The sequence below is a fragment of the Cryptococcus neoformans genome, chromosome 4 (genome assembly GCF_000149385.1).
Source record: "Cryptococcus neoformans var. neoformans B-3501A chromosome 4, whole genome shotgun sequence".
Classification (NCBI taxonomy): Eukaryota; Fungi; Basidiomycota; class Tremellomycetes; order Tremellales; family Cryptococcaceae; genus Cryptococcus; species Cryptococcus deneoformans.
In genome coordinates, this window is record NC_009180.1 from 877,202 (window position 1) to 897,649 (window position 20,448).

At 47.8% G+C, this 20,448-nt stretch overlaps 4 protein-coding genes across 4 annotated transcripts; 3 read left to right on the forward strand and 1 right to left on the reverse strand.

Annotated features, from left to right (window-relative positions):
* Window positions 1-36: 36 nt before the first annotated feature.
* CNBD3000 (hypothetical protein) lies at window positions 37-1,381 on the forward strand (the record flags this gene model as incomplete). Its single annotated transcript, XM_770799.1, has 9 exons — window positions 37-285; window positions 339-382; window positions 436-451; window positions 523-622; window positions 682-728; window positions 776-879; window positions 934-1,034; window positions 1,123-1,244; window positions 1,301-1,381. The coding sequence occupies 9 exons, from the start codon at window positions 37-39 to the stop codon at window positions 1,379-1,381; spliced, it is 864 nt and encodes a 287-aa protein (XP_775892.1).
* A 282-nt stretch (window positions 1,382-1,663) lies between these two features.
* Window positions 1,664-2,850, forward strand: CNBD3010 (hypothetical protein; the record flags this gene model as incomplete). The annotated part of the gene is made up of 6 exons (XM_770800.1): window positions 1,664-1,709; window positions 1,762-1,773; window positions 1,826-2,222; window positions 2,280-2,415; window positions 2,468-2,694; window positions 2,748-2,850. The coding sequence occupies 6 exons, from the start codon at window positions 1,664-1,666 to the stop codon at window positions 2,848-2,850; spliced, it is 921 nt and encodes a 306-aa protein (XP_775893.1).
* Window positions 2,851-4,605: 1,755 nt separating this feature from the next.
* CNBD3020 (hypothetical protein) lies at window positions 4,606-12,596 on the forward strand (the record flags this gene model as incomplete). The annotated part of the gene is made up of 14 exons (XM_770801.1): window positions 4,606-5,742; window positions 5,795-6,594; window positions 6,651-8,904; window positions 8,956-9,122; window positions 9,172-9,230; window positions 9,286-9,751; window positions 9,807-11,069; window positions 11,117-11,382; window positions 11,434-11,604; window positions 11,665-11,897; window positions 11,957-12,024; window positions 12,081-12,287; window positions 12,335-12,414; window positions 12,469-12,596. 14 exons carry the CDS (start codon window positions 4,606-4,608, stop codon window positions 12,594-12,596), a joined length of 7,299 nt encoding a protein of 2,432 aa, XP_775894.1.
* A 182-nt stretch (window positions 12,597-12,778) lies between these two features.
* Window positions 12,779-20,342, reverse strand: CNBD3030 (hypothetical protein; the record flags this gene model as incomplete). Its single annotated transcript, XM_770802.1, has 24 exons — window positions 12,779-12,920; window positions 13,005-13,055; window positions 13,159-13,249; window positions 13,404-13,561; window positions 13,664-13,938; window positions 13,987-14,069; window positions 14,125-14,222; window positions 14,277-14,384; window positions 14,429-14,638; window positions 14,704-15,027; window positions 15,074-15,304; window positions 15,375-15,734; window positions 15,786-16,484; window positions 16,538-16,914; window positions 16,968-17,081; window positions 17,138-17,179; window positions 17,231-17,317; window positions 17,377-17,708; window positions 17,760-17,935; window positions 17,991-18,174; window positions 18,226-18,310; window positions 18,374-19,172; window positions 19,228-19,380; window positions 19,435-20,342. The coding sequence occupies 24 exons, from the start codon at window positions 20,340-20,342 to the stop codon at window positions 12,779-12,781; spliced, it is 6,087 nt and encodes a 2,028-aa protein (XP_775895.1).
* Between the last annotated feature and the right edge of the window lie 106 nt (window positions 20,343-20,448).

Below are 20,448 nucleotides of genomic sequence, written 5' to 3' on the forward strand. Positions count from 1 at the left end.
TTGCCAACTCACTGCCCATAGTATTCCACTCACACCATGCCCAACAGTGTCTCCATAAACTCCTCTCCCACCACCACAAACGTTCTCCTGAACCCACCCCTACGCTCTCCATCCTACTCAGAGGTAGAACTCATTCGCACACCCCCCGCCAGGAGCTTTACTCCAACACCTCCAGTCAGCCGGAGTCTCAGCGCAAACGGATCACCTACGGCTTCTACTCCGGGGAGGCTGCATGGGGAAAGTGACCTGAGTTTACTCCTTCGCACTTTGGATTTTGCTGCTAGAGTAAGTGCATTTCGGTTCATCGACCGCATCGGTGCCAACGGACAATATCGCAGAAACATTCTTGCCAAAGAAGAAAAGATGTCGATCAATCCCCATAGTGAGTAACAGATGGTCCATTTCCACTCATGAGCATTCTGACCTTTATGTTAGTATCAACCATCCGATTGTACGTTCCTGCATATATGCAGCTTAACAGCAACCGAGTTCCATAACACTCATTGTCAACTTGCGGTGTAGTCTGTGGCAAACTATTTATCGTCAACTGGCATCACCGACGTTCACGTTTTGCAAGCTGCAATCCTTCATGATACTGTCGAAGACACATGTACGACTATAGGTGAGTTTCTGAAAGCAGGAAAAGTACCGTGTCCGGTTACATAGCTAACCGCTGGACAGAAGAAATTGCAGACCAATTTGGAATTGATGTGGCACGAATTGTGGAGGTGAGTACTTTGTTCTTATTATGTAGGGAGAGGCTTACCCTATTTAGGAATGTACCGACAATACTGCACTGGATGGCCTTCAGCGCAAGGTCGAGCAATTGCGTGCAGCTCCTTCAAAGTCCAAACAGGCTCAACAAGTCAAGTTGGCAGAGTGAGTAGGTCAGTGACCGCAGCTGATGCGCATTACTGATTTCGTTTCATAAAGTAAATTGCACAATCTTGAGTCAATCCGACGTAGCCCACCAGTGGGATGGGGTATGAAACGAGTGCAGGCCTATTTCATATGGGCCAAAAGGGTGACTGATAGTGAGTTTTGGTTCTTCGGAATGGCCCGATACCTTCAGATTTCTTCGCGAATTCGACAAGCTCATGTGCTGATGGGCTCTAATTTCAGTATGTGCCCCTGCCCATCCTCCCTTAGCCGAGCGTTTGCAGCGTCTATACGAAACAGCCCATACGCGAGTGAATGGCACCTACTTTCCCTGCCACCCAGAAGTCTGTGGACCTTTAACAGAGGTATGTTCGAAGAGAATGTGCTTGCCCGTCAGTTCGACTGATGGTAGACCTTGTAGGAGGAAAAGGAGCTCGTCGACAAAAGGTTACGAGAACTCAAAGAAGGGGATACCATGTGTCCCGAACCTCTGTTTTTCTGAACTGTGCCCCTCTGCGCTCGTGGTTCCTGCATAGACTGCATTTAGGTTGTATAGGCATCATAAGCATATAGCGAAAGCTCATATCGATTGTAACTTTTATCATCATGTTCCGTAATGACATTTGCATGCATTAATTAATTCTCCTTGAATGTGTTTACGTAACACGTGCCCTGGTGGCACCAGCAGGCAGCAGCCGCTGCCCTCAACTGGCGCTTCGCGCTCGCTGTCAGTCGCTCACCTATACAGCCATCGCGCCGATACAGCAGCAAAAGCATCTCAAACATGGAGGCAGACCCCTTATACCACGTCAAGCAGCTCTTCTACCAGGGTGAGTGTACTCTCGTTCTTCCCTTCATCTCACAGCTAACCCTCACTTGCAGCGTCATACCAAGGTTCGTCACCGACCGACGATAAACGATATCATTCCCCACTGACTCTGCATAGCCTGTATCTCTGAAGCCTCAGAATACCCCCACACACCTTCAGACGACCCTTCATCACTCCACCGTGCTCTCTATATTGCTCGCTCTCATCTTGCGCTTCCGTCTCCATCCCCCTCATCTGCCCACGCTATCCTCGCACCCTTCCTTTCGCTCTCACCCGTACCTCTTTCTGCGCGTGCAGTTGACGCGTTCGCCTCTATCCATGAAGCGGAGGAAGATGCCAGAGAGGAAAAGGTAGAAGAGGTTAGGGACTTGGTATTGGAATGTGAAGGTGGAAACGATGAGGAGGAGGAGAAGACCGTAAGAGCCATTGCTGCTAGCGTGTTTATCCTTGTGGGAGAGAACGAAGAGGCTGTGGCTACTTTGACAGAGGGCGCGGCTAAGGATGATCTGGAGTGGTAAGTTCATCAAAGATGATGGCGCCTGTCAGCTAACCGAGTTCCATTTCATGACAGTATTGCCATCCTTGTCCAGCTTCTTCTTTCTCTCAATCGCCGAGATCTTGCGCAAGCTACTTACAACTCCGCCAAGAAATTCGGGAGTGACTCTATGCTTATTCAGGCTATGGAAGCTTGGATTGGGCTCAAGACTGTACGCCTTCTTATTCGTTTAGCTTATTAGTGCAAGCTGACATGAGTTCCAGGGATCTCAACCTCTTCATCAATCCTACTACTTTTACGAAGAGCTTTATCAGCTTCCCAATGGTCGCACCGCTCCTGTTTTAGCTTCGCACGCTGCCGCACACCTTCTCTTAGGTCACGTCGATGAGGCCAAGGCCGACATTGTGGAAGCATCCCAGAGTAAGGCAGGGCAGAGTAGCAGCGATGTTCTGGCTGTTGGCGCTTCGGTTGGCGCTGAGGGCTTTGCGGAGTCAGTCTTTCATTTGATGTCAAGATGGCATTATTTACTGACTGCTCTTGCAGGAAGCTGGTTACGACCGCAAAGCAACACCCCTATGCCCTCGATCTCATTGAGAAGAATAAGCTGTTCGATGAAGCTGCTGCCAAATATGCGGTATCCGCATAGAAAATGAAGAAACGCGGGCGAGTTGGATGAAAGTTGAGGACTAGCCTGAAATGCTGGGTTTTGTATGAACAATAGAATAATGACATCGCGTGCTGTGTGTATGGTGCTACCTCGTATTCCTTCAGAAGCGTTCAGTCATGAAGACCCCTGATCAGGTCTCACTGATGCAGAGTAGAGAAATTGTCCATTAGTTCCTCCCAATCACCATCCCTTAATGCTCGTACTATAGGCTTGACTTTATATGCGCATGGCAACGCGCGTACTTGTTGCCATTTGTTGGGGCCTGTGTTCTGGAACTTCAATCCGTGAAGCAAAAATAATACCCTGGTCGTGAATTCCCAATGACATGCAGCTCTAGGAGACGGGGCAGAAGCTAGTTTCAGCTGATGACTCCCCGTCATGACCGGTATCGTGGCGGTATATGAGTGGGCTTATAAATATAGATACGACTCACTTCGTCGCCATTCACCACGGTTCCCGGCTTTCCTGTTCCTTCCAGATACACGGTAAACCTAGCCTGCAATCAGAAGACTTGCTCGACGGAAATACAAGCAGGACGTTAGCCTACCTATAAGAATCGATGTCTTCGTCTTCATGTACGTCATCATTCCATACTTCAAAGATACTCTTCAACTGAGAGTATACTGAGATGCAGCCGTCCCAGGAGCTCTCTTCATGTCCTTGTCGCTCAACGATCTTCGATGACATAATATCAGTTGGGAAACATTTGGGCCTTCTTCGTGCTATCATTATTTGGGCCGGTAGCATCACTTACTCGGACATGTATTTCCTGAATAAGGGTTTCGTCTTTCGAACACTGTGTCATCGTTGGCAATGGCTGTTAACTGTCGATGGTTCTAGAGTCTTCTTAAAGCAGAGTAAGCAGTAACTTGCAAGCTTAGCAATTGGGAATCAAAAGAATGGTTTATGTGCTGCTGGGACGAACATATACAAGTCACGAGGCCCTCACTCTGTCCGATTACAACGCCCAGTGACTAGTAGTGACCAGTGGCACAAAATGATACACGTAGCCCGCCGGTCGGCGAACGCGGTGAAATCCTGTCCCTTTGAATCATAACCATAGACCATTATAGAGGCGTCTAAACTTCTGTTAAGTCGGAACATCCGTCATCTTCATTACAGAGATATCAAGCGGATTTATAAGGGACATCAAAGCAGGAAACTCTCTGCCAACAAATCAAGGGGTCGCTATTGCGATAATTTTAGGAAAGAGGGCAAAGGATGTTTATTATTATTATGGACGATCCGTGTTGTTATAAGTCGTGAGATGACATCATTTTCTGATGGGGAAGGAAGGAGTGTTAATAAATAATTGCTGATTGCTGGTGCTGCTTTAATCGACTGCGCCAGCAAGGCTGCTGCACGACGCACGACGCACGCTGTACGCACGTTTTGTGAAAGACGTCGCTCGAAGTCCGGGATCAAGCTGAGGTTCTCATGTTCTCATGGATCAAAAGGCGACGACCCGTTTGTCGCGTTGACGTGTTATGTAAAAATATAGTACGTAATTATAATGCTGAACGGCGGAGACAGCCGAAGAGTGTGTTTTTTGTTGTTGTTGATTATTGTTCCCGCCTCCGCCCACTGTGCCTCGGCGGCCTTGATTCGCGTGCTCGCTGACGCAGTAGTTGTTCACTTGATCCACACAATAGCTCTGTTGCTGATGCTGGCTGGCCGGTGATTGACTCACCTGCTCTTCCAACCTGCCCAGTGGCAAATTCTTTGTAGCCCCTAATGCCTTCCTCCTCCTACTCAGAGCATTCCATCCCACCCTCATCTCACCTCACCACCTTTCCGAACCCCTTTCAGGATGAACCAGAGCAGGGAATACTTCCAGCATTCCTTTCAAAGGTGAAGCAAACATTTGCATCAGGTATATCCCAACCTCCTACCCAAAATTCCCATGCCAGCTCCGACAGGCTACCCCTCTCGATAGAAGGTGAAAACAAATTCGCTCATGACCGGGATTCGAACCCCATCGCTCCGCCCAGGGAAGGTGGTCAGACAGAGGCGCAGGCCATTGCAGAGGCAGTCATGAAGAACAGGATTCAGACGGCTGCTCAAGGTGCACTTCCGAACTCAGCAGTTGAGCAGCAGCAACGCATGCACGGGCAGTCGGCTGGTTCGATCAGCGCCGTTGTAGCTACAGCCGCAGAGGCGCTGCCCTCAACACAGTCCACAGCCCATCCCTCAAACTTGTCTATCCATACTTCGCATGACCAGTCCCTGAATCCGCCTATCGGTCCTGTCAATACTTTCGGTAGCTCAAATTCTCACCCACCCGTCCCCGCATCTGTTGCCTCGTCCCAAGTCTCTATTTCAGGGCCGAAGCGCGCTGTCGCTTCTGGAGGGCCACACTGGCGTCCATCCGGTGTCGCTCCTGCGCAGGTTACTATTTCGCCCGTGACAACGACAGTGCAGACTGCGAGCAAGGAACCTATTTCTTCTCCTGCTAGACCAATTCCCTTTCCGAGTGCCAAGGTTCCACATCGAGGTAACGTCAACCGTCAAAACTCTATATCCTCTTCCTCGCGCGCTCCAACCCCGCTACCTCACCACATTCACACCAATCCTCTGTCGACAGGCCAAAATAAACGCCTTCGTAGATCATCTGTTGCGACCCTTCCCGATTCACCTTCTTCCCTTTCCATTTCCGGTATGATAGCTGCCAACGCCGAATTAACTCAGAGTCATAGCTACGTTCCTGGATTCCCTTTAGCACAAGATGACACCAGAAGCGTGAGAAGCATGGGGGCCGTCAAGAGGCTGAATAGTGTCAGCAGGATTATCAAAAGGATGAAAGGAGACGGCTTAAGTAAACAATACTGGATGGCGGACGAGCATTGCAAGGAATGTTACGACTGCAAATCAGTGAGTGGGCTAATCTATATGTGAAACGGTCGCTAATAAGGCCACTTGAAAGGTTTTCACGGCATGGCGAAGGAAGCATCATTGCCGGATATGCGGTCAGATATTCTGCTCTCGTTGTGCATCCAATATCATCGGTGCTCGTCGTTTTGGCCAGGAAGGAGTTGTAAGGGTTTGCAATCTTTGTCTCAAGATTATGGAAGAGTACAAGGACGACGACGACGATGACCGTCGGTCAATCAATTCATTCTCTACGTCCGTTCACCGTTATCCGAGTATATCCGACCGAGCATTTCTCAACACTGCAATGTCCCCAGAGATGCCGTATGCTAAATCCCCCTTTGCCGCAAGCCAGCTATTTAGCTCCCATCCTAACGACTCACTTATGGCCATTGACGAGGCCTCGGTTCCCATGCAATGGGACGATGGTCGTCTTGATGCGGAGAGAGCCTTCATTCTCAATGAAGTCGGCGGGCCACCAACACCCACTGGAGATGATCGTATATGGGCAGGAAGACCGCCAACTGTAGCGCCCTTCAGGAGACCCGTAGAGCTGGACCAAAAGGTCGCTGCCGACCAAGAAGAAGCTGACGGAGATGGTCGCGTCAGCACTCCTGTGTTGGAAACCTCGGGTTCCGCATTGCATGCCACGCATAGAGATGCGACAAGTTCACCCTTTCCTAGGACGAATACCATGTCGACAGACGACGATGTAGAAAGAGCACCACTGAGTCGCGAAGATTCAGGTCATCCTCTCATTGGTTTGAAGACGAGGATGAATCAGGCAGTCCTTACTGCATTGTTGGATTCAGAAAAGTCGGAGGGACTCTGGAGAGCGAGGTCGCACTCTTTCGCGTGAGTAGTGTGGCTAGGCCGTGCTGTCAGCCATAAGCTGATCTGGAAATTTGCAGACACCAACCCGAAATGTTAACAGGCGCAAGCCTCCAACATTTCAAACTCATGCTTTCACAAGCTATCGCACGTGCCGAACTTCCCAAAGCCGATGAATGGCATCGAATTCTCACCAATCTCATTCTCAAAGTACCTCTCAACTTACAGCCCAATGTACGCGCTGGGGATGATATTGACGTTCGAGCGTATGTCAAAATCAAAAAGGTCCCAGGTGGGAAAATCAGTGACTCGGAGTACGTAGACGGAATTGTCATAACCAAAAATGTGGCCCACAAAGCCATGTCCAGGAGACTTGTTAACCCGCGCATAATGGTGGTCACCTTCCCTTTAGATTACCACCGGGTTGATAATCAGTTTATGTCGTTGGATCCGATACTCGCCCAGGAAAAAGATTATTTACGGTTACTGACGAAACGCATCGTTGACGCCCGACCTCACATTGTATTGGCCCAGTCCTCTGTTTCACGAATCGCACTCGACTACCTGCTAGAAGCTAACGTCGCGCTTGCTCGCAGCGTCAAAGCTTCTGCTATCCAGCAGGTGGCCAGATGTACTCAAGCAGATATTGTTGCTTCGATGGATCGACTCGTCCTTGAGCCAAGAATGGGTCGATGCGGAGAGTTCAGGATTCAATCTTTTGATCATGAGCTTATCCCAGGTAGAAGAAAAACTTTAATGAGGTTCGAAGGAGCAAGCAGGGAGCAAGGCTGCACGATCATATTGCGCGGTGCGGATTTGCCAACTTTACGCAAGGTTAAAGTGATCACGGATTTCATGGCGCTCGTGGCATATCATCTGAGAAACGAGGTGATAATGTACAACGACGAACACAACATTCCACCACCTAAGCCTGTGCTCCCAACGGAGTACCGCGAGCTTCTGGACCTTCTCGACTCCGATAGATCACCCACTGAAGGTAGTCCTTCTTGCGACACACCTTCGCAACTTTCTCATTCCACCGCCACCCTTAAACCCATAACTTCCCCTGATAATATCGAATTCGTATCCGAATCTTCTTCAACTCCTAGGCCAAATCTCAATCCTATCCAGCTTGATGACAAACAACTTGAGAAGCGTGATGCTCTGGAAGTGACGAAACAGATTGCTAAGTCCCTTGAACCTTATCTGACAGTCGCTTTGTCTTCTTCCGCAGCAATAATGTTTCCCCCACCTGCTATCTTGGCGAAGATGGCTGCGCTTGATCGGAGATTGTCAGAGCTGAGGGTGAACAGGGATGAAGCAGAGGCAGCGCAGATATTAGAAGAGGAAACAAAAGTGGCAGAGGTATCAAAAGATAATGCTCCTACAGTGGGGACTACCGATTCAGAGACAGCCTCATTAGCCCCGACATCGATTTCTGAAGCGGCTGGAACCTCCTCTGAAGTGCCGATTAATGATGCTATGAGTGCCTATCCAACGACATCTACAAGCAAACCACCAATACGAGATCCTTATCACATTCTTCGGAAGCCCCAAGAAGTATCCCAAGAAAGTGCGCTGGCGCAAGTAGAACATGCCCATCAAGAACAGATCAGACTATGGCAATGGTACACGCGGAGATTTGCAGAAGAACTCCGCCCTGAGAACTATCAAGGCATTGTTTACTTGTCATCGCTGGGTTGTGAAGGTGCTGAAAAGCCATGTGTGGAGCCGTCTCTTCAGCATATCGATTATTACCAGCCCGGTGATCAGACTGTCGGCCAGTTTCTCGAAAGTCTTGCCATCGTGGCTCCGGACCAATGTACTAGCAAGAACTGCGAACGTCTACTACTCTTCCATTACCATTTACTAGTGCATGGTCAACGTCGCCTGCAAATTGCCGTAGATCAGTTCCCTTGCCCTTCCCCAGGACATGAAGACCAAATCATCACATGGTCCTATTGTCGACAATGTGCCACCCCATCGCCCACGACCATCATGAGAGAAGAAACTTGGAAAATGTCTTGGGGCGCTTATCTGGAGCAATGCTTTTATCCACCAGAGATTCGAGCTGGTTTTTCTTGTCCCCATGACGCATTTCGCGATCAAATTCGATATTATGCCCACCGAAATTTGGCAATTAGGATACATAATGAGCAGATCGACCTCTTTGAGCCTGTACGGCCATCGATCAAACTACAGATTAAGGCGGAGACTAAGGTGATACTCAAGAATAGGGAATACGACAGCGCATTGGCGAAAATCTATGCATTCTTCGATTCAGTGGCGTCGCGGCTGAGAACGATTGACGTGGAAGGCGTGCAGTCAGATAAAGTGCGTAAATGGGCCTACCGAATTAGATGCGCCGCTGATATTTCTGTATAGGTATCCCGTCTTAATGCAAACGTTGAATCTATGCTTGTTCGAGCGGCCAGCGACCGAGAAGAGATCATCAATCTGTTGAACAGGACGTATAAGCTCACTCCAATTACAGATGTACTATCACTGAACATCGTATTGAGAGCTTTGCAAGACAAAGTAGTCCAGTGGGAGTAAGCGGAATGTCCCATTGTCCTTGCGCAAAATGCTAACCAAAAACAGCGTAGATTTTGCAGACATTGAGAAGGCTTTCATGCCCACAGAGAAAGACCTGAAAAAAAGTATGTTGTCTTATCATCCCCTTGTTGTAAAAGGAAGTTACCTGATAATTGTCAGTGACCGCATCCCACCTAAAACGTTTTTTTGCAAATCAAGATGCCCCCGGTTCATTAGAGCGAAGTGCTTTAGCCGGAACACCTTCAGTGGTTTCGGAAGAGCATGAGACCAAAGACGATGTCGCTCCTACTCAAGCACCGAGCGACAAGCAAACGACTATAATCGGACTCAGTTCCGATACAACTACGGATGGCGCAGCTGCCTTTGCCGATATCGCTACAGCGAAACTCGATGACGCCTCAGTAACACCTACTGCTGGCATACTCCAACCAATGTCAAACCCGTACTCAAGATCTGTGAGGTCGAGTTCGAAAGAGACAGAGGATGACAGTGATTCAACAGTATTTGCAACCCACGATGATCTTGTGGACAAAGGAGACGGTAAAGCCACGATAGAGCCAAGCACTGAGAATGACACTTCTCAGTTTGTGTCTCGCCTTCCCCGACGCGCAGCTCCTGCTCCAAGGTATGCTATACTCCACTTTTATTCAACCATTTTACTCACTAGTCCCATTTATTAGCATAGCAGACCTTGTTCAACGCTTCAACGAGTCTACTCAGCTAGCCCTGCCGGGACTGACTTGTTCTCCGGAACATACACGCTCTGCTGGAGGCTCTCGTCGTCAATCTCCCCGGCAATATTCATCGCATGATATTTCCGACAGTGATCATAGCTCTCGAAATCGTCCAAGATTGCGTCGTGGAAAGACTGAACAGCCCTCTCATCGTCAACGGGACGCCTCCAGGCCCGGATTGATGTCTGATGGTGATCGAAGCTACGCTACAAACGCATCACGTATATCATCTTCTTCGCATCTTCATAGATCAGTTGGCGAAAGTAAGAATAACGATTATCCCACTGTGAGACCCAGTATGGGCTCTCGTGCCCCATCATACACCAGCAACATCCCTCCGCGTTCCGGTAGAGCCTCTCCCAAGTTGAGATATCCCGTTGTAACTCACGTTCAATCTCTCTTCGATCTTGAAGAAGGGAAGCCTCGGGTTGCTGGTAAAGGTAAATCGCCTAGACGTCCAGAGTCTACCACGCCGATTGTGGGTAAGAACGTAGGCCGTCGTTCTCAAAGTGGTACTTCTCGAGTAAATTCCATTGCACGTCACTTCGATCGTCTCTCGAGAGAGGCCGAAAAGGAGCGTCAAAAACGCATATCCGTTGTCAGAGGGAAACGAGCTAGGCCAGTCAGTGTAACCAAAGCTAAGGTACAGGTGTTTGACAATCTTAGGGATGCGTTTAAAGACGAGTTCGACACCGACTCATCAGAGGCTGATAATGAAGAGGATGAGCTAGGGAGTGATGATAGTCTGGGTTCAGCAGACGAGCCGATCTCAAGAACGAAGGCAGAGTCATTTTCAAACAATTCCTCTCCCACTAGGCCGATTGGCTCGTCTGTACCAATGGCCACATCTCCTTCCCTACTGCCCGAGGCAAGCTTATCAAAAGACGATCTTGTCACAATGAGTCCTCCCATTGCATCCGAGACCACTACCTCTATCCTTAGTGACTCCAAATCGGAAAAGTCGTTTACCGACCGTCTGAAGATAGAACTTCCAAGTTTTGAGACCAGTGCGCCTCTTCCGAGTCACCCAGCGACCCCACAAGTCCATACCGATACCACAACAGCAGACGAGGCATTGGGAGCGGTTTCTGCCTCACAAACCTCTGACGTCGAAACAAGCACAGCAAACGAGAAATCAAGTTTGCTAAAGTCGCTGAGTGGATTATGGGCATTTCGGGCGGCCGATTTCGCTCCACTGGAATATCCATTGTGAGTATATATCAGAAGATCAAGATTGTATGCTAAATTAAGTATAGATCAGCATCGGAACACATCTTTGCAGATTCTAAGGTCATTATACGTGAGACTGAGCCCACCAGCATTATCGCATTTACCCTTAGTTCGAAGACGTACAGAGATAATTCAAAGGCGTGGTCGACTAGCAGACAGGAAGAGGGCAGATTCGATACATTCATGCCAGAAGAGGCTATGAGCGCTAATCATCCAGCAGCATGGGATGCTGTTTCGCTGGAGGATGTCGATGAGACAGCGAGACAGGAAAGAGGTACACATATGAAATATGGTAAGTGTTCAAACCAACCACTGGGGGAAATTAATGCTGATTGTGCTGCAGATTTCGAGTCCGGAGCTTCGACCATCTTCTGCAGGATCTTTTTCGCAGAGCAGTTTGCCGCACTCCGTAAAGCCTGCAATTGCGAAGATAGCTTTGTGGAGTCGCTCGCACGTTGCATTCAATTTGACGCATCCGGGGGGAAATCAGGGTCAGCGTTCCTCAAAAGTCGAGGTAAGGTCTTAGCACGGTCTTTCGCGATGTGTATTAATTTCATATGTTTGTATCTTATAGACGACCGGTTCATTGCAAAGGAGATTACTCGTTACGAGATGGACGCTCTCACGAAGTTTGCACCCGCCTACTTTGACTACACTCGCAAGGCTTTCCAAGGTCAGCGGCCGACGGTCCTCGCGAAGATATACGGGTTTTTCAAGATCGGCTTCAACAACGCCATCACTGGCAAGGCTATGAAGATGAATGTTCTCGTCATGGAAAATCTTTTTTATGAACGCCGCTTTGCCAAGGTCAGCGAAGATTTTCGTCTCTTTTTGTATGCCCTTCACTGACAGAAACTATGGGGCAGATTTACGACTTAAAGGGTAGTACTCGTAATCGACTAATACAACCAACAGGACGCATAAACGAGGTGCTGTATGTGGAACTTTCGCTCCATTGATCGCAAACTGATGTCACTTATTATACAACAGACTGGATGAGAACTTGATGGAGATCGTCTATAAGCACCCATTGTATCTCCGTGAACAATCGAAGCGTGTATTGCGTACTGCCCTCTTCAACGACACCCTTTTTCTTTCAAATCTCAATGTCATGGATTATTCTTTGGTCGTAGGGGTGGACACTGATAAGCATGAGCTGGTAGTGGGGATTGTTGATTATATCAGGACTTTTACGTGGTGAGTCTTTGCATGGAAGTTTCAGTATGATGCTGACTTTCCTTCAGGGATAAGAAGCTGGAATCATGGGTAAAAGATTTGGGGGCCGGAGGAAAGGGAGAACCGACCATTGTAACTCCCAAACAATGTAAGTGAGCTTGTCTGTGCATATGTCAACCGTCTAACATAATTGAACAAACAGATAAACTGCGTTTCCGCACAGCGATGGAACGTTTCTATTTTCCATCGGTCCCAGACCGGTGGACTGTAGTAGTACCGGATGAAGCCCAGGTAGAGGAAGATGAGCCCGGAGTAGGCGCGACAGGTTGAAACCACGTTATACTTCATGATTTTCTCTTGCGAATACCACCGACATATGTCTAAGCGTGGGATTTGAAGTACATTTAGCTTATTTTGTAATGGCAGAACTGTAGTACATATTTACTATATTAAATCTATGGGAAGGGGTCATGTCATTCATTGAATCGCGTCATGTTGTCGTATAATTGTCGTCAACCCTGTTCATTTTCAATGCCTTCTTGATCTACTGCTTCGCGCATCATATCTGATCGAATGGAGTCAACATATATCTTGCTCAATTGAGCAATGCAGCTTACCTCCCCACATCGAATCTGACATGCCTTCATCGTAATCCTTCGCGTGCAAATTCTCATCTGGCTTTGAATCACTGGAATTTCTCCAATTAGTGAATATTGTTATATCAGAATACTGAGAGACATACCGTCTGTAATGGGCATCATCAGATGACAAATAACTGCTGTTAGATGGCTGCCTTCCTAATGATTCCGGCCTTGGTGTTGAACGAGTCGGAGAATTGTAGAAAGAGGGGGAGGGCAAGCTGTTGGAGTTGGATAAATCGGAGACGGGTAACGCGTGTGTTTTGCCAGAAGGGAAATATGAAGTTGGAGATATGATTTCAGTAGATAAAATGCGTTTTGGGGTGCTTTCTTCCTTTTCATGGACTTGAGGAGAATACGATGGGTCGTATCTCGACTGATCACTATAGTCCGGGGGAGTAATAGGGGTTGGATCCAGGACGATAGCAGGGATACCTGCCATTCCCATTATTAGCGCGAGGACCGTCCTTGCGTCTATTGCCCGCAGCTTATCGCTCACCTTCAGCTTCGGCATTCAATGTCAGTTTGCGCGCATCGCGTGTGGCCAAGAATCGCTTTCGCCAATATATCGTTCGGAGGAGGCCTCTCACTCTATCCAAATTAACTAAATCTGTAACTCTTTCTGTCCTGGCCCTTCTTAAGAGGAGATCATCCAGCCTGTTGCCCTTTCATAAGTCCAAAGCTACATCTTGATGATATTTTACTCACTCCAATGCACTCTCATCATCAATAAGTTTATAGTGAGCAAGCATCATTAACATGGCTGTAAAGCTGATTCCTTTGCCAGGCTCTTCGGATATCCTTGCCTCGTTGTATAGCCTTGAAAATAGTTGTCGCCGCTCACGAACCTGCCGGTAGTCGATCTGGGCGATCTGTTCTGCTACGCGTCTAATATCCACCGCATGCTTAACCCCGGTAATGACATACGACCGACTTGAGGCATTGTCGGGCTGATCGGGTCTCGAATGGTGAATAATATTGTGTATTGAAAATTCAATCGGATACGGTCGCACTTCGAATACGCCGGTAAGGCGCTACATAGGTGGTTTAGAGTCTGAGATAATCATAAGTAACAGGCTTACTGAAAAGAACTTGATAAGGTCTCTGCGCTTGATATATCCAACTCTTTGGGAATCGAATTCGGCCCATAGTTGTTTGAAAGCGCCTAGAAGGAAGGCGTGTCAGTGAAGAGCCGGGACACACTTTGTAGAAAGACTAACGCATCTCCTCTCTGTTCAGTGAACTTTTCCCAGGCATCTGGTACACGTAGGCAAAAGATTCGACCACAACACCAGTGAACATGTTCACAAAGATATACCTTGGTTATGTCAAACTTTGTTGGATATCATTGACATGCTGATGAAATTCTTACATGGAAATGATATTCCAACTGATGAACAACACGTACGCGCCTGGGGCACTACCGCAATCTGACTCCAGGAAGTTACCATTCTCGGTGCATCTGGGTACTTGAATAGTACTGACATAACATTAGCAATTGTGTCCCGCGCACGAAAAGCTTACTAGTCGTGCATGTAGCCGTTCCACCCTTCACCAGTGGACATAAATGCTAGCATAAGCAACGCATTCCCAAAAGTGTAATAGTTCTGAAACCGCGTGCCTGCATTATTCCCTTCCTTTGTTAAGCCAAAGACTTCCAAATAAAGGATGGCGTAAAATATGAAGATGGTAGCCCAGAGAAGAAAAAGATTACCAATGGCGGGAAGACTTGCCCTGCGATCGCAGCATCAGTCTTGAACAAGAAGACGTTTCCTTCAAAAGTAGCCTAATAGACTTACACTGAGGTCTTAAACAACTGATTCAACGAACTGATTCTTTGTACCAATTTCAGCGAGATCGATACTAAAAAGAGCTTTTGTAATTGGACGTTGACTTGATTAGCGGTCCCACCACTGCTATCTGCCTGTAGAGCAGGAATAGTAGTCGCAAAACTACCTGTGATGACGATGAGATCAAAGATATTCCACCCATTCGATCTGAAGGATTTAAACCCCAGACCGTAGAACCGGACAAGAAGGTCAATGGCATAAAGCACGGTCAAAAACAAGAAGATCCAATCTAGCTGCACCTCGTTCAGCAGATTCTCTGAGAAATCTTCCATCCTGCAAGTAAACGTTAGCTGTGATCGGTAACTTTTGAGCGACCCACATGAGCAACAAGATATGCAGGTAGTATATCATTGTGAAGCCTACCGCCCAAAACCCATTCTTATTTACTGTCCGGTCGTAGCACCACGCTCTGAATAGTAACTTAGGCCGTCCTTTGGGTAGTTGGGACGGAGTCTGCGCTTTGATGAACTTGGAAAGATCAACCCATTGTCGCTGTTCACTTGTAAGGAGAGCATTGCCTGAACGGGTGCTGAAATTCTTGATGATAATACTATTAAAAAACATTAGTTAGCCCTGAATTCATGTTAATTCTTCTTTTGCTAAAAAGAAAAAGATCTCACCTGACAAACAATGTAAGGATGATTACACCGCCGAATAGATTAAAAATCACTAGGTAGATCGCGTTCCACTGCGATGCTTGGTCCTCAGGCTGTTGATCTCTGCCTACTATGTTCATCACCGAGGCCATCACATCAATCCATCCTTCTAATGACACGATTTCAAAAAGAATCAGAATCGATTCCCTGAAGGAATCGAATGACCAAATGCTTTCGTCAACAGTAGGATTGACCCAAACGCGAGGGACTAAATAGGTAAGAGAGTCATCAACTGGCGAAGTGGAAAATTCGCCGATACAAGATGTTAACCCTGTTGAGTCGTCATCATTACAGTAGTATAATAAACCAGAGAAGATGTTGAGGCTGAGAAGCATGATTAGCAATAGCTACCCGCAGGCAAGGAAGAACGCTCACCCCCAGACGGCGAATGGAATTAAATATAGTATCATAAAAATGGAGGCGTCAAGAATTTTCAGCGCACCAGCAAATAATACGGCATGAAGCGTGTCTCTCAACCTCCCGAAAAGAGTAATAAGTCTGAGAGCCCTAAAGGCTTTCAAAGCTCTTGTCACTCTGCTCAAGCCCCCGATAAAGATCAATGAGGTTGTGATATTGATCAGAAGCGTTATTAGGATGATGAAGTCGAGTACATTCCAGAGGGAAAGTAGGTAAGCATTGGGTGCAAAGATGAACCCGTCGGCAACAATCTTCATGGCAGCTTCCAAGACGAAAATCAGACCCAGAGTCACTTCTGTGAGGTCGAACCATGTCCCTCGGGAAATTCCATGGTCGGCATAGTATTCCCGCCTGTAGCTTGGTGAAGCAATGGCAGCAACAACAATGCTAGCTACAACCGCGAGAAAGACTACAGTTTTGACAATCAGCTCCAATGTGGGATTAGCAGGCCGTCCGAAGATACGTTCCCCATATGCTGGAGGGACGCATGCTTGACAAAATTTGCGGACTGGATTACTCTGTTTGAATAACCATAGAGATTTGTCGAAGCTCGGATGGGCGGCAATGAAGTCAGCTTGTTGGTTTCTTCGCTCCCTGAGTGCATCCATATGCTCGTCCTTTGAGACAGCAGCGTTGAGAGGCGGTAGAAGATCCGTCCTAAATTTGTTTCAGTCAGTTTAATAGATTATGAAAGAGCATCTTTTACGCACAATCCTCGGTCATCGTCTTCATCTTCGACGTCATCCGTGACCTCGCGAGGGGAAGGTCGTTTCAAGCGTTTGAGCCGTATCTGACCTTCCTCACGGTCTCTGCCTAAAAGCCGTTTAACAGCCCCTTTCGTGCCTTTTCCATCATCCATTGGCAAGGACGATGACACGTCCGACAAATCTATACCGGTATTTTGTTTCAACGGCAGGATGAGATTGGGAGGAAGCGTTTTTACTCTGACAGCTCTGGGACGAGCTGCCATGAGTCGATAAGGATTCAGACGGTCAATCCAGCTGGCGTGGGCCGATGGTGCTTCGGCTCGATGAATAAAAGCTTGGATTTGTTGCTTGCGTTTTTGTTCCTCCGCAATCGCGAAATTCTATACAAATGATTTAAGGCCAAGACAGCGAAAAGGAATCTGTGATCACCTACCTCGTTGATGACAGCGATGAACATCTGAAGCACAATGAAATTGGAGAAGAGAAACCAACCACACAAAAATATTGCTGCAATAATGTTCTGCTTGTATTGTGCCTCCGCACCCATCTATACTTTACGAGTAAGCATATAGGGAGTAAAACAAGAGCTCGAAAGGGGCGTACAGTATCATATACAATATCCGTCCAATTTTCGGATGAAAAGATCTGCATGATTTTGAGTGAACGAAAATTGGAAAGGAGAAATCAGTCACTCACCTGGTACATCCCCAAGAATGAATTATATGTTTGTGAGAATGTGATTGGTTCTCCAGCCTCCAGATCACCGCGAAACAATTGCAAAGCCTGTCCGATGATCAGCTATACACCCCTTTGCGCCTTCAAGATAAGATGAATCGACATACCATGAGAGCACCCAGAAAGTTCATTAAGAACAAAAAGATCACCATGTTAAGCAAACCACTAAAACTCCCAAACACCGTGACCAATAGCGGCTTCATCCTTGGGAACGCTAGGATGACTCTATACCATCTTATTAATTGAAAAACGGTCAACCAAGGATAAATTGTACTGTTGCTGATGGCTGGAATTTGGATGATAGAGCAGGCAATCGCGAGAAAAAGGTCAAAACAATTCCGTTTTCGGTAAAAGAAGGATCGCCAATCCGGAAGATATGCTAGAAAACGAATGATGATCTCGAGGTCAAAAGCGAGCGTAAAAGCCAATTCAAGACGATCTTTTGAGGGAGATCAGCAGACTTTCTGGAACATCCAACTCTAGAGCTTACCTAGAAGACGAAGCATGCTCTCTGATGAGCTTGATGTCTTGCTTCCCTGCGTCACCAGGTCCGCGACAATCAGGATTACCCAAAAAATCTCGGTTTTTTGATAGAAGGCGAGCAGTCTATTGTTTTTAGTCTTTTCGTCTTCTGCTGCCCAATGTGGTTCTGTGCCTAGAAATGTTCTACGACCTCTGTCAGCTCTTTTATGGCAATTAACGATACAACACTATCACTTACTCGCCCGCACCAAAAGCACTGCGTTTCGTTTCTGCTCGGATATCACTGAACGTGTTTACCACTACAGCAATCAACAAGTTGATTAACCAAAAGTTGAGTACAATGACGCCAGCTATGAAGAAGAGGGACGATCCAAAAAAGTCAGAGTCCATAGCCATGTACATGACTGGTGCCCAGGTGTTGACTGCAAGCAGTTAGAGACGTGTTTTCTGGCTTTTGTAACAAGGTCACCCACTAGATATGACAATGATGACTTGGACGAGGGACGAGAAAACATTGTCGAAGCTGTTAACATTGTTGTTAGGGTTTTGATCCGTCGTCTAGGTAAAGGTAATCAGCCATGTTCATGGTGAATAGTGAAGCATCCAGGTAAGTGAGCTCACCATACAAGTCTGCCCAAGAGGGCAAATGTACCCCTTTGGCGGCACAGCCGAGGGTGTTCCATCAGAGTTCAGATATGACACGCTTTCCAGGGACGTAGGATCCAACCAGCCTCCACACTGCCTTTCCAGCTGAATCACATTACTTGAGTTGTGGGGATCCGTCAACACACATGCTCTTCGAAAGCTTCCTCTGAAGCTCTGCACCCCAATAATGGAGAAAATGCACGCAGCAAAAATAAGAAAGTAAGATACAGTAATGAGCATAGGGCCCGCACGTTTTAGTGAATGAAGAATGGTGGTGGTACCGCTCGTGATTACCAGGAGACGCCCGGCACGAAGGACTGAAAGTGCACGAAAAATGTAGACGTGGCGATTGGCAGTGGCTTCATGGCCTGTGAGAGCCAAAAAGAAGGTGATCCAGAACGCGAATACCGCTATCATATCAATACGATGCCAGGAATGACGGAGATACGGTCTTCCCTGATCAGATAAGCCTTTTTGCTTGGCCATGGCTTTTTGAAAAGGCGCTTCTGAAAGGCCTGTCAGGGACCTCAGCGCCGAAGTGGCCATGGTCTTTGAGCCCTTATTGTGCGTGGCATCGTTCTGTTCTTGCGATCGCCACGGTGCGCGTCTTTTAGTTGCTTTGCGTCGCAGGTTGGATTGGATGTTGGATTTGGTTATTAGCAAGTATCGTTGTAGAACAGGGACGACACCATCTTGACCGAAGAGAGATTCGCGGAGAGACGTCTCTGGATCTAGCAATAGTCCGGTGACGACTATACGTGCAAACATCTCCAGCCTGCTCACAGCCATCAACCTTTGCTCGCAAATCAATCAAACTGAACCACGCTCACGTAAAGACGATGAAAAGCACCAGCAACACGGCGTCTTCCCAACCCTGAAAGTATCCGTTACCGGTCCTGGGCGAGTTCAGAGTAGGAGCGGACTGAATAGCGAGAACGACAACATTTGTTATAATAAGCAATAATATGGCAGGCTCCGTCCAGCTGCGTACGATCAGTCAGTAACAGCACACCATTTCTTGCACTCATGTGACTTACGGATATCGCATCAAGCGGTCCATACTCTTCCTTACCCTGCTCATCGGCCCAAATAGACACATCGTCCTTCCTCTTAGTCGGCGGTGACCCACCTCTTCTCTCCGAGAACTGGTGGGCAATTGTCTAGGGCTTGGCAAAGTTTCCCGATTATCGTTCGTGCTGCTCATAGCGAAGCCCTGATTTCCATCGATTTCCACATCTTGCAATACCTCCTCGCCTTCGTCATCACTGCCTAACCTTTCCCTGCCGCCCCCACGTTCTGTGCCCATGATGTTGACTACCCTCACGCTCGCTTTTCTCAGAGACTGGGAGACATTCCTCAGCGTTGAGCTCCTACCTAAACCGGAACCGCTCTCGTTGTACGGCTTTCTGGGCGACCGCCTGGGTGTGCCCATGCCTATCCCATTATAATGCATAACATGTGAGTGTCCAGTTGTAAGACGCTCCCTGTCGTCTGATGATCTCCCATTGTCATCCAAGGGCGATATTGTCGATTGCAAAGAGGTTGTCGATTGGTAAGTGTCGATGAATGGCCTAGTGCGGCTCTGCGTGGGTGTGGTTTGATTAGGATCTCCCCATATGTCCCTTCCATCGTTGGCATCTGCCCATGTAATGTCCCTCTCGCTTAGGCGGTGCGAGTGGGCAGTTCCAGACTTGCCCAAAGGTGTGCTATGCAGCGGGATGGCTCTTTTGGGAGTAAGGCTGTCGTTTATGTGGCGAGAGGGGCTGCTGGGGTCGTTAAAAGTCGGTATCTCTTGGTTCTCGTCCGTTATGTTCCAGCTATGGCGGCGGGAAAGACCTGCAGAAGCGCTGGCTGGGGATGCTGGGGATACGGGGGAAGGAGAGGCGGAGGTGTGTATAGAGGCTGAAGTGGAGATTGCGAGGCTGTGGTTGCGGGAGTGGGACATGTTACGAGGTCATAGGGGCATGTCTCCAGAGAAGTGTATATCTAAAAGATGTATGTATAAACTGTGCTGCTGTGTAACTCAGCGCTGTTATCACAACTTTTTCACC